Below are 14,109 nucleotides of genomic sequence, written 5' to 3' on the forward strand. Positions count from 1 at the left end.
GAAGCTCAGTCTTAGTCATGTTTAGTTTCAGATGGCGCTGAGACATCCAGGCAGCAATGTCAGACAGGCAGGCTGATACTCTGGCCTGGATTCCTGCTGAGATTTCTGGTGTGGAGTGCTAGGTCTGGGAGTCATCAGCGTAAAGATGGTACTGAAAACCATGGGGTGAGATCAGAGTATTAAGGAAAGAATATGGAGAAAAGAAGAGGTCCCAGGACGGATCCCTGAGGTACACCAACTGACAGTGGGATAGAAGTAGAGGAGGATCCACTAGAGTATACACTAAAGGTACGCTGGGAGAGATAAGAAGAAGCTACACAGAGGAGGTGTAGGGGATCTTTTACAAAAGCGCGCTAGCGTTTTTAGCATGTCACAGATTTTTAAGAAAACCTGCCATGACCTCTCTGAGCTCCTTCAATATCCCAGGATGGAGCTGGCTCCTTGGCTTTGTCCACTTTAAGGTTTTCGTAATCACTTTCTTCTGTGAATTTTGCATTTACGTTATATATCTTTGTCAGCCAACCAAAGTATTATCCAGGATTTTTTTCTGTGAGTACTGAACAGAGGTATTTCTTTAGTATATCCACTTTTACTCATCACTCTACACATATTGGTTCTCAGCATCTTTTAGTTTTGCAATTCCATTTCTAGCCTTTCTTTTTGCAGGATACCTGAGAAGTTTTGTCACCTCTTTACATTGCTAGTCTTTTTTTTCCACCTGAGCTTTCGTCCACTGCATTTCTCTTTTCACTTTGAGTTTTATCTGGTATTCTTTTCTGTATTTCATGAATAGCATTTATTTTGCTTTTACTTTTTCAGCTACTTTTTTGAAGAACCATATCCATTTCCTTTTCTTGTTGCTTTTGTTTTCTTTTCTTACATAAAGATCTGTTGCAATTTTTAGAGCTCCTTTCAGTTTGGACCACTGCATTTTCACTGCTTGTATGTCTGCCAATCCTCAGTTCTTACTTCAGGTACTCGACTATTCTATTAAAGTCAGCATGTTTGAAAGCCAGAACTTTGAGTTTAGTGTGTCTGCAGTCCTCTTTAGTTCTTATATTACATCATACCATATGATGATCACTACTGGCCAGCTTGATACCAACTCGATGTCAGACACACTTTCCCCATTTTGAGCACTAGATCCAACTTTACCCCTTCCCTCATGGATTCCATCCCTATTTGTCTGAGCAGAGCATGTTGAAAAGCATCCAGTATCTCTGCTTCTGTCTGATTCCGCAGATGAGACTTTCCAGTCTGCATCCAGTAGGTTGAAGTCTCCCAGGCAACAGCACTTCCCTTTTCAGTCCCCACCGCTCTCTCTCCTCCGGTGCTGGGAGTGCCACCAGCGCTGCTGCCCCTGCCTGGGGAGCTGCTTGGTGTGGAGGAGGAGGTGGCAAGTGAAGTGCCAAGTACTTGGACTCATGCTTGCTGCTGTTTGGGGGCATCGTCACCATCCAGGCAGTGTGCTGGGAAAGGGGGGGCGGGGTTCACAAAAACGGAACTTAATAGAGAAGAGGGGGGGGGGGAAGTTGGTACTCTCTTCCTGGAACCGAGTGTGGCATGGGGTCAGGGCTGCAGCCGGGCTGCTCTTTCTCCCTCTATTTGCCTTCCCAAGTGCCTTTCCTGCTCGGGGTGCAGAACCTCCTCCAACTCGCGCCATCCTTCTCACAATAACCTCCCAGCTCCTGGCGGCAAGTGGCGCCGCTTCTCCTTCTGCTGCCTCCTCCCAGCTCCTGCTTCTCTTCTGTTTCTTTTTCTACCCCTACCAGCTTTTCCTGCCCCACCATGGAGAGCAATAGGGTAAAACTTCCCAAAAGCAGCAGCACGTTCAGTCGCTCCCCTCTTAAACTCAAAACAAAGTTCTCGCCGCGGGCTCCCTGCAGTCTTTTGCACTGGGTTGTGTTTCTACCCCGGCGTGCCATGGAGTAGGATAGGTGGGTAGGTAGGCTGGCGAAGCGCTACATTACCGTGGGAGCCCTGCAGTACTTGTGCCCATCCCCCTGGAATCCCAGTGGGACTCCTGCAAACCCCTTTCCCATGCAGCGTTTCACTGCTGACTCCAGGGAGTGAGATTCAGGGTAGGTATCCTTTCAGCTATGCCTGGACTGGTGGATACAACGAGTCTTCGATCTCTTGGCCTCGAGCAAGAATGCCAAGGCAGAGTACTGCTTTAGCAATTGAAAGGAACTGGCTTTCAGCATAGATACCCTGGTCCAGCAGTGACCCAGGGAAGAGCCCCTTTACTCCTGCTGGGGCCTCTGATTTACTGGGTACTGTGCATGATTGTGCAACATCCCTTTATCCCTTTCTGGTGGCTCCAGGTTAGCCCTGAAGACTCTAGAACGCAGATCTGGTTCACCTGTTAGTGAAGGATCCGCTCCTCCTTCCAAGGGTTTGCAGATTGCTCAGGCAGGGTGTGATGGAGATGAATGATCTGTATCCCTTTTGGCTTATAGTTTGGCCCTTGAGAGCCACTGAGCAAGAAAGGGGTTTTCTCTCGTGCTGATTTTCATCTTGCTCAAGTCCTGCAAGTCTTCCACATCCTGTCTGGAAGTCTTTGAGAAATGGTGCTACAAACGCTCCGTTCTCTGTGGAAGGCTTAGATCCTAGAAGTGCTTTGTTTTCTGCAGGAAAGATTTGATCAGGGACTGGTGTTGAATTCTCAAGGTTCAGTGGTGGCCATCTCCTGTTTCCAGGTAAGGCTCTAGGACTTTCCCTAGCTGCTCATGGGGCTATCGCATGGTTTTTGAAAGGGAAACTCGCTTGTGATCTCCTGTTGGATTGTCTCTTCCCTCATAGGATTTAAATCTGGCACTGTATGTCCTCTCATATGATCTCACTCAAGGATCTCGCTTTGAAAACGGTATTCCTGATGGTGATTTTGTGGGCCAGGATAGCGTTGGAGCTTCCAACTCAGTCCTGTCGGGACCTATATTTCTCTTTTTCAGAGGATTTGGTGTCTACCCGCCTGTTCCTTCCTTTCTACTGAAGATAATTTCTCCTTTTCATGTGAACCAGGAGATCTGCTTTCCTTCCTTTTGTGGATCAGGGCTCAGATCTGACAGGAAGCTCTACAAACTGGACATCCATAGAGTCTCTGATCAAGGGCACCTTTGAGGCTGTCTGCATTTTGTTTATTGTCCTTGATATACCACTTTTCTTTGGTATCAAAACAGGTGGTTTTAATAAAAAAACATATTGATAATAGAAGAGTATGCTATTATATTAATAGGAAATCAAACAAGTAAAAGCAAGTAAGTAAAAGAAGCTGAGAATTAAAAAATGAAAAACATTGTAGACACATAGCCACACCGTCCTCTCTCAGCCCAGTGTCTAGGCACCATTGAAGGCCTGGCGAAAGAAATATGTTTTAGAGCAGTCTTAAATTTTGGAATTGAATGTTTGACGGCAGTTGATTCCACAACGTAGGTACTGGAAAGTAAAAGGCCAAATGTCTCATACTCTTTAGGCCAGCCATTGAGTATGAGGGAATAATCAGGTGTAGAGTGTTAGATGAATGAAGATGAGAGGATGAGTAAGGAGTGATAAGAGATGCTAAGTAAGGGGGACAACCAGTGTGAATAGCTTTAAGAACAAGGAGTTTAAATTGGACTCGGAATTGGACAGGAAGCCAGTGGTGTTGCATACAAAGCAAGGTGTGAGGGAGTAAATGGTAGAGCGGCAGGCATCCCTTCCTCACTGAGGTTCCAGTTTAGCCACCTTACAGTAGGTGGCGCCAATCTGCCATGTCAATTATGGAGTCAGAAGGGTGAAACTCAGACCAAGGAGGTGGCTAAATCACTTGGATCAGAGAAGTCCTGAGGGAAGAGGTCTCCAGGGGGAGCCGAGCAGGGATTCTCCCAAGGAGATCTGGCTTGGCTACAGTACCTGAGGGGAGTTCCAGGGAAGAGGAGTGGCCTTAGTTCAGACCTCTGCATTCCTTAAACGAGTGCCTCCTGGAATGACGGTACTTTTGATTTAGGTACAGGTAATTTCTTGGGTGGTGCCTCGATTGTTTTCGTGAGAGGATATCTGCTGGGTGGCAACTCGTAGTCATCAGTGCATTCCTTTGTGAAGCGTTACAGACTGGATGTGCTAACCAGAACCTGAAAGGACTTTGGCGGAGCCATCATTCAGGGGGCCTTATTTATTTTTTAATTTATTTAAAATATTTTGCTCAATCCCAGAGTTCTTGGTGGATCACAGTTATGCATGCTTATCACAATTATACATGCCTGCATAAACAAAATGTTTTCAGTTCTCTTTTGAACTCATTCATGCTTCTGATCTTTCTTAACCTCACAGGCAATTTGTTCAAAAGCAAAGGACCCATAATGTAAACGATTAAACTTCTAAATTCATCCAATCTTACTACATGAAATGAGGGAACATCTAATAAGTCTTGACCACCCGATCTTAATGACCGACTTGGCTGATACATGTGGACACTAAGATCTTAGAAACTTGCCCAGTTATTTTGAAAACAATGCAAATGATCTTGTATTGGATTTGGTATTTAGGGCCAGTTCCTTATCTTCCTCTGCTTTGCTATATCTCAGTAGTCAGGATGGTGCAGCTGGATGTTAAGGAAGGTGAAAATTAGTCATACCTGGTAATTTCCTTTCCTTTAGTCCAAGCTGCAACATTCTAACACCCTCCCTTGAAAGATGTGGTTGATTGGACTCATGGGGAACTCTGTCTTTTTCTCTCTCTCCAGTTATGTATTTTGAGGGGAAAAAAGAGGAGGAGTTCATTTTTTTTTTTAATTCTAAATTTGTATTATAGTCACAGTAGTTGATGGGGCATGCGGATGGTTTAAGGGACCTTCTGCTTTGAGCATTCCTCTTATGCTGGTGATGTCACTGGGAAAACTTTCTTTACCTCCATCTGCCAGTAGGAGGGGATGATAACCCACTAGTCAGGATAATGTAGCTGGACTAAAGGAATGAAACTAAAGTACAGTATGATTAAATTTCACCATTCCAGAGGTTGGGAGCCAGATATTGTTGATAGAGGCAGACTTAGATATTGTTGCTAATATCAGGGCTTAAAGATCCTGTATTTTTTTTTTTTTTTTTTGCTTTTGCTGGGGTTGACTTCCTGAACTTAACCTGCTTCTGTTTGGTACTCTTACCTTCTAGTTTAAACTCTATTTTATATATTGTCTGAATTTCTTACTAAGGATTCTCTTTCCTGCCACAGAAAGATGTAACTCATCATTGCAAGTGTTGGTCAAAGTTCTTAAGTAAAAAAGTATGTTTTAATACTTAAGTAAAAGTACAATGAAGAACACAAAAACTTAAATGAAAGTAAAAAAGTAATTGCCTAATGTAATACTTTTTGAGTAAAAAGTAAAAGTATCACAACTACAGTAAATGTAACCATTAATGTTTTTTATCCAAACAACTTTATTGCTCTACAATTCAATCCAGTTTGCTTTTAGTAAAGCTAAATTTTTGAAAATGACTGTCACTCATGTGATTGTGAGTCATTAATTCAGCACAGCTAAAAAGGCTCGGCAACTGCAGTAGCAGAAAGTGGATTGTTCAGTCTGATAAAAAGTTCCTTCAAATCAAGCCATGTTGCAGTATTACTAATGTCTTTTGACAGGGTCTGCAGGTTATGATCAAGGGAAGCTCTGAAACACTTATAGCAAAGAGTACTTGATCATCATTATTGTCATTATCATCTCAGTGTCCAGCGGCTAACAAAGCAAGTAGAATGTTAGGTGTTATTAAGAAAGAAATGAAAAATAAAAATGAGGACATTATAATGCCTTTGTATCACTCCATGGTGCAATCGCACCTCAAATATTGTGTGCAATTCTGATCACCACATCTCAAAAAAGATTAGTGGAATTAGAAAAGGTACAGAGAAGGTTGACGAAAATGATAAAGTGGATGGGATGACTTCCCTATGAGGAAAGGCTAAAGTGGCTAGGGCTCTTCAGCTTGGAGAAAAGATGGCTGAGGGGAGATATAATAGAGGTCTATAAAATAATGAGGGTCCCAGAAAACAACAAGGCAAGCGATCTGCAAAATCCAACGTGGAAAACAAACTAGCAGATCAATATAATATCAAAAAAACTTTATTGAAGATACCGTACGTAAGACAAATGCCCTTGTTTACTCTTTCCAAAAATACTAGGACTAGGGGGGCATGCGACAAAGCTACAAAGTAGTAAATTTAATACAAATCGGAGAAAAAGTTTCTTCACTCAACGTGTAATTAAACTCTGGAATTTGTTGCCAGAGAACGTGGTTAGCTTAGTGGGGTTTAAAAAGGGTCTGGACGGCTTCCTAAAGGAAAAGTCCATAGACCATTACTAAATTGACTTGGGGAAAATCCACTGCTTATTTCTGGGATAAGCATCATAAAATGTATTGAGCTTTTCTGGGATCTTGCCAGGTATCTGTGACCTGGATTGGCCACTGTTGGAAACAGGATACTGGTGGACCTTCGGCCTGTCCCAGTATGGCAGTACTTATGTAATAGAAGTGGTGCTGTCTAATTCATCACTTTCATTTTCATCTTTCTTTATCGTGCTGTAGAGTTGCAGAGAAGGCTTTCACAAAGCTGGAATCGTGTTACTTTAACAGTTTTTCATCTGATGGTAAACTCTGAAGAGCTTCAAGAACTGATGCAAGAATATCAAATATGTGGGAAACCTTCAGTCTTAAGGTCAGACAAGCAGATTTGCTCTCTAATGACTCAGTGGACAGTCACCCCAGTGTAACATTTCCCATAGGATGATGAGCAGTCTGTTGTGGTAAAGACATATGTTTGTTCACCGAGAATTGATGTCAGCTTGAGCTCCAGCGCTGGTTTAAAAGGACCCAACTCATCACTTTTCTGTTTGGCTGGAGACCAGTAACCAGTTCAACAAACACAGGAAACTCCACTGTTCCTTTAGGCTGTATTCACTGAACAGCAAAATTTAAGATGAGACCATTGTTTATGTGATGAGGTTTGCAATAGCAAAATCCTGTTCCCAGTTTTGCTGTGTTTTTTGGTCAACTGAGGAATTATTTACATCTCCTGTCCACTTTTACTTTTAACTGCAAGCATCAGATGTAGCTGAGTAAAAGTAGTAAAAATTGGTGAAACTATTACTTCAGTAAAAGTAACAAATTATCCTGTACTTCTTTACAAGTAACAAAACTTACTGAAGTACTTAGTTACTATACTACACTGATTAGCCTTTTGTCTTTCCATACGTTGGCCCATCCCCTTATGTATCTAAAATCTTGTTCACACCAAGTTTTGAGCTATTTAAATCTTTTCTCTCCCTTTCCATAGGGAGATAAGTAGTAGTAGTAGATAGCCCCTACGTTAGCTTGTGGAAGGTTTTCTTCAATACAAGTGAGCTATTTATGGCCATTTCTTCCCCGTACTCTCTTCTCTGATCACGCTTAGGATTTGATTTGTATTTCTGCTAGCTGAGGAACCTGGAAAACATTTCCCTTTGACTTGAGGCCCCATGATACCTGCTGCTAAATGACTGTGCCATTTTCTGTAAACAGTAACAGCATGGTTAAGCCATTTACTAGATTTGATAGCTGTTTTATGGGGTTTTTTTTATGTGTGATTTCATCATACCCCTGTGTCTTGGGGGGTTACAGAACTGTTCTGGAGTTATTCAGTGCTACTGCGCGTTGCAGAATCTGCGCAGAATGTCCCTGGGGCGCAGAATTTGGCTCGAGAAAGGATGGTGAAGTCCTGGTTCAAATGCCTCCGCTGCAACAGGCTTTTTACACCACTCAACTGTTTGAGCTTGTGATCAGCGTAGTGCAGGAAGTCCTGTGCTGTTCTCGTGAGACCTGTGAACAGTGCAAGATTTCAAGGACCATGTTGATCACACATTGGAAAACCACTTGTTTCAGAAAAGCTGGTTGGGAGAGATGGTCTTTGGGGACAGAAGATAAGGAAAGAAGGTACTGGGAGAACAAGGGGCTAAGAAAAAAATGGGAGAAGGAAAATGGGTAGAGTATGCATGGAAGGGGAAGTAAGCTGTAAGAGACAACGGGTAGGAGATATGTGGAGGGGGAGATGAAGTAGCAGATGAGACTGTGAAAAGCAGAGCTGGAGACAACAGAGGTTAAAGGGACATGGGGGGGGGGGGGGGGAAGCTGGGGACCACAGAGTGTAAGAGTACATGTGGAAGGAGAGATGAGCTAGGGGAGACTGTGGTAAGGGATGTGTGAGGATGGGGATAGCAAGGTAGTGGAATATGTGGAAAGGAAAGATGAGCTGGGGAGGCTGGATAAAGGGTCATAATGTGGTATAGGTGAACAAGAACTGAGGGAGATAACACAAAGTGAATGCGGGAGGGGGATGAGCTGAGAGAATGTTGAAGGGGGATGTTGGGGTAGGAGAGAGCATTGGAAGGGGGTAATTTGAAGAGGGACAGACAGTGTTGAAGCAGGGGTACTACATATGTGTATATGTGGGGTGGGGAAGAAGTGATCTACAGCCTTTTGCTTTGGGTTTCATTTTTTTTTTCTTATTTGACAATCTGGAACCCAAGAGGACTTGCAAGTAGCACTACCCTCCCCCCCCCTTTTTTTTTTTTCAGTTGCTGACTTTTGTGGCAGCAACCATGAGCACAGTATTGCAGCTCAGAGGTCCTCTTGGACTCTGGCTTACTGAAAGAAAAATTGCTGAAAGCCAGAAGCTCTAATCACAGTGCACTGTTAGTATACTCCTGGGGAAAATATGCACCAAAAATGTAAAACTTCTAAACTGAATAGTTCTTAATTACTGTTCAGAGACATTGGTCATAATGTATTTTGATAAATATACTATGCAGAATTTTAAAATGTGTTCAGAATTTTTATTTATGTTTTGCATAGAATTTCCCCAGGTGTAAACTGTGCAAGAATATCGTAGAAATATTGGTCAGTAGAGGGCTGCATTTCACAACCTTTTCACAAGGCTGGATGACAACATTTGAGTGCATGAATAAGACTTATGCTTACACGGATCAAAGCTGCTCATGACTCTTTGCAATAATATGGTATGATTTTTGGTTCTGGATTCATTGGCAGTCTCCATGTTTCTTTCATTGTCTTGGGGGTAGAGTAGGAGGGATCTTGGAAGTAGTTGGCCTGTGTTCACTTTCCAATATGAGATAAGAGGGCTAAGACATACAAAGGTAGTATTTTATCTGAGAAATAAGTTTTGTACTGGTTTATGTGTACAAAGAAGCTATATACAGGCAGGAACAGATTTAATTATCCTTCAAAATCTGCCTTTTTGCAGTGATCTGTTTTTCTCTTTGTAATGGTGGTTGTGGTGGTGGGGGGGGGGGGGGGGGGTAGTGGTGGTGATGATATCTGCCACACTAGACAGTTGCCAAATGTGTACCTGGAGTGTGGATAACCCCTGTACATGAACAATATTTATTAGTTGGGACCAAGACTGGAACATTATCAGAGGCTGTAAGCACACGTCACACTCTCGTCACACTGTCCACACTCTCAGTAAGGCAAGTAACTCGAAGGTGGTGATTCTGAACCGACTGTTTACTGAAGTCTCTTTAATCAAACAACTACAATATGACAGAGGCAGATACATAGCAAAGGCACAACAATTGGCAACTTTAATTATACGCATAATAACATAAGAATAGCCATACTGGGTCAGACCAGTGGTCCATCTAGTCCTTTTTCCTTCTTCCAACAGTGGATAAAAAACAAGGAGAAAACTAATGCCCCCACACTAAACATAGTAGATGACGACAGATATAGACCTGTATAGTCCATCCAGTCTGCCCAATAAGATAAACTCATTGCATATAGTATGAAGTGATACATCATCTGTATACCTGATCTTGACTTATCCTTGCAATTTTTAGGGTATAGACCCTAGAAGTCTGCCCAGCACTGGCCTTGTTCTAAAATTTCTGGTTGTTGTCAAGGCCCCTGAATAGCCCCACTCCAGCCCATTCAAATCTATTTAGCCTCGATCAGGGCACAGATTGTAGAAGTCTGCCCAGCATTGGCTTTCCTACTTAATCTCTGCTAAGCTTCTTTGGATCTGATTCTTCTAATCAGGATTCCTTTGTGTTTGTCCCACATATTTTTGAATTCCTTTACTGTTTTCATCTGTACCACCTCCCGCGGGAGGGCATTCCAGGTATCTACCACCCTCTCAATGAAAAGTACTTCCTGCTATTATTCCTGAGTGGGCTCCTTTTGAGCCTCAATTCACGACCTCTGGTTCTACCACCTTCCCGTCTCTGGAAAAGGTTTGTTTGTCGATTAATATCATTCAAATATTTGAACATCTGTATTGTATCTCCCCTGTTTCTCCTTTCCTTCAGGGTATACATGTTTAGGTCATTAAACTCTCTACCATTTTAGTCTCTCTTCTTTGAACTACTCTTTTTACATCCTTAGCGAGATAAGGCCTCCAAAATTGAACACACTACTCCAAGTGGGGCCTACTACTACTATTTAGCATTTCTATTGCGCTACAAGGCGTACCAACAACTTGTACAGGGGCATCAACACCTCCTTTTTTCTGATGGTTATACCCCTCTATGCAACCTAGAATACCTCGGAAGTGGAAGGGCAAGCAAACATCCAAAGTGGACAGGATTAAGCACCAAGGTGATGAAAAACAATGTCTTTATTGATAGCTATATTCAATCTTGATCAAAATTGAGTGCAGAGACACAGTCCCAGACAGATGCCTAATGTTTTGTCATTAGCATGATTCACTCCTAATTATGTCGTAGCACAATCGCATTTCACTTCCAAGAGGTTTCCAATTGTTTGGGGTTTTTTGTTCTGTTTTTCACATACATCCATGTTGATCCACATTCACCTTTGAAGTTTCATCATTATTATTGTGATTTTTATTCTCTGTTGTTTATTTATTTGTTTATAAGTCAACTTCTGATGAAGTCAGGGCAGCCGAAACACGGCCTGTGTTGAGGTGAGTCTGTCTGGGGCTATGTGTCTGCACTCAGTTTTGATCAGGACTGAATATAAAGCTATCAATAAAGAAATTGTTTGTTTTTCACCACCTTGGTTCACCTTGGTGCTTTATCCTTTCCATCAGTGGCTAATCCAGGTCACAAGTATCTGGCAGAATCCTAAATAATAGCAAGATTCCATGGTACTAATCCTAGAGACAGCAGTAGCTCCTTTTTTCTTAGCTCAGAGAACGTTCACACTCCTTTCTTTAGAAGCCTGAGAAGAGCCATTGCTTCTGCCAGTGCAGAAATTTCTCAGGCGTAAACAAACAATAGTGGGGAAGTGCCAAACACTACAGCAATCCACAGTTCAGCACCCTGGGTGCAAAAATGTCATGAATCATTTTTGAGGAAAGGGGGAGTAGGAGGAGTAGGCTCTTGAACAACACTAGTAGGCGACGTAGGTTAGGAACAATCTCGTTATTTAAATATACACTCTACTCAATACAGCCGTGTTTCGGCGCTACAGACGCCTTCTTCAGGAGTCTATGAAATAAAATCAAACAATGGTAATATAACCTTGGTGCTTAATCCTGTCCACTTTGGATGTTTGATTGCCTTTCCACTTCTGAGGTATTCTAGGTTGCATAGAGGGGTATAACCATCAGAAAAAAGGAGGTGTTGATGCCCCTGTACAAGTTGTTGGTACGCCTTGTAGCGCTATAGAAATGCTAAATAGTAGTAGTAGTAGGCCCCTCATGGACTGTGTACCTCCACCCTCGTGGTGGGTTGGCTTGCATGAATGATTTTTGACCTATTAGGATTTTTGTTCCAAAAATAATTGGTCCACTTGCAATTTATGCCTTCCATTCCAAGCGTCCTCATTTTCTGTAGGAGGATGCCCTAGATAACTGAGTTGAATGCAGCTGTTGACTAGGAATCCAAAGCCATATTGTCAGGATTGCGACGATAGCTGACACATATCAGTCTAGTCCAGTGGTTCCCAACCTTTTTTCATTTGGGACACACCTGACAAGACGATGCTCGTATATGTGACACATTTCATACATGACCCTCATGGACCTTTGGTCTGATACAGTATAGAAGTTCATATGAATTAAATATAAACATGTTCTGTACCCATAAAAACTCTATTCCCCCAACAACAGATGCAGATCATAACTAGCACATTTTCTCCATGGAAGTTACCATACCAAAAAAAAAAAAAAATTCTGATTCTCATGTCACCTGTGTAATACCAATATAAACGTCTCCATTACCAGGCACACTGTGAAATATAAAACACAAACTACATGCAAACAGTATATCACACCTCAGTGGCATTCAAAACACAGATAATCCCTCACTGAGTACAAAACAAGGGATCACAAATTTAGAAATATAAAGACAAACATTGAACTGAGAACCCCAAGAAATCAAGCACGGCATGTACCACAACATAGGAGAAATAAGAACAGAAGTGCATTTCCTTTTGTGCATCACGTATGTCTTTGTATTTTGTTCAGTATATTTCTCAAAGCTAACTTATTCCACCTAATAAATGCAAAATAAAATACTTTCTTTTCTAACTTTGTTGTATAAGTATTTTATTTTTCCAGGTATGTTGGTCCCAGTTTCTCTCTTCTGCTTTCCTGTCTGCTGTCTTTCCAGTGGGTGCTGTCCATTTTTCCTTTCTCTACTTTTCTCCTATCTTCTTCCATTCCCTCACTTCATCCATCTCTGGCATATTTCCTCTTTATTTCTTTTTTTGTCTACCCACTCAAATTTTACCCTCTCACTTTTCAGTCCTCCACCTATATTTCACTTACCTATCCACTTTCCATCACTTCCTTTCATCTTCTAGCCCTCCTGTTTCACTCCTTCCCTGGCCTCCAATTCCCTTCTCTTCCACCCACTCCCAATTAATACAGTTCAAACCTCTGTAATCACCATCCTACTCTCATCACTTTGAGAACCCCTATGGTCTATCCTATATGGTTCCACCATGCCGAGCATCTCCGCTTCCTCACCCTTCTCACACCCTTGTAATCAATCATCTCCCTCTTTCTCCATCCACACGTATAGCAAGCATCTTCCTGTCCCCTCTCTTCAAGGAGGTTTAATAAGACGGGAGATGGCAGGAACATGCTTGGCCCATCCTGTGAGCTGAGACAAGTATATGGAACTTGCCACCATGTTGAGTCACCTAAAGCAATAATCTCAATTTTGTTAACTGTTTATCTCAACGTTAACTGCTTCAGACATATCCATCTACTTGCTCCCATGATGCTACCAAATTATATTATTCTGTCTCACTGTATTTTCAAATGTAAGCTGTATTGAACCAGACTTTGCTTGGGATATGAATGTCACAAAAAGAAAATACAACACAGTGTAGAAAAATAAGCACAAAATACAATGCTGTTTCTACCAGTTACAATAATGTTTATGTTGTTTTAGTGATTTTCAATTTTATTTCGAGCTATATATCTACATATGGGAAGCTTTCAAATAAATATAAATAAATAAAATCCTTTATCCTCCACCTTTTAAGGTACTGCCTATCCAACTGGAGCAACTTTAGACTTTTTACAGATGGACTACAATAGGCAGTCCCTTATTTCTACTAAGTATTTCCTATTATTTTAATAAGCATTTGTTAGCATATATTTCTATAGAATACAGTAATACATGGCCAAATTTCAATGAGGATATCCTGTTTCTTGATGGGTTCGTCTTAACTGTTGTAATCTGCCATGGGAAGCCTGGTGTTATAAGGATGGGATATGTTGAAATTACATGGAAGTAAAATTATGCTCTCCTTTTATTGGGGCACACAGAATCACATCTTCACTTTATCTCTTTGTAGAAGTTTACACTTTAGCTACACAGATGGATTCTGTGTTGAACATGTTTCAGGGACAGTCTGTGCCCTGAAAAAGACAGATACAAATCAAGTGGCTGGTGGTTGGGAGGCGGGGCTAGTGCTGGGCAGACTTATACGGTCTGTGCCCTGAAAAAGGCAGATACAAATCAAGGTAAGGTATACACAAAAGTAGCACATACGAGTTATCTTGTTGGGCAGACTGGATGGACCGTGCAGGTCTTTTTCTGCCATCATCTACTATGTTACTATGTTAAACATAACTAAATGTGCTATAAGCCCCTAATACAATCCATTGGTT

General features: G+C 41.8%; 1 protein-coding gene across 2 annotated transcripts in view; it reads left to right on the plus strand.

Moving 5' to 3' along the window:
* SRFBP1 (serum response factor binding protein 1) overlaps positions 1-14,109 on the plus strand; it is a 214,390-nt gene that overhangs the window by 1,377 nt on the left and 198,904 nt on the right. Inside the window, exon 1 of one of the 2 annotated variants that reach the window (XM_030193533.1) lies at positions 6,603-6,684. The exons of the other annotated variant lie outside the window; for it this stretch is intronic. Coding sequence (XP_030049393.1) covers positions 6,661-6,684 — 24 coding nt within the window. The 5' untranslated portion in view covers positions 6,603-6,660. Of the gene's footprint in view, positions 1-6,602; positions 6,685-14,109 lie in introns of those variants that run through there. 2 annotated transcript variants of the gene reach the window in all.

The sequence above is a fragment of the Microcaecilia unicolor genome, chromosome 2 (genome assembly GCF_901765095.1).
Source record: "Microcaecilia unicolor chromosome 2, aMicUni1.1, whole genome shotgun sequence".
Lineage (NCBI taxonomy): Eukaryota > Metazoa > Chordata > Amphibia > Gymnophiona > Siphonopidae > Microcaecilia > Microcaecilia unicolor.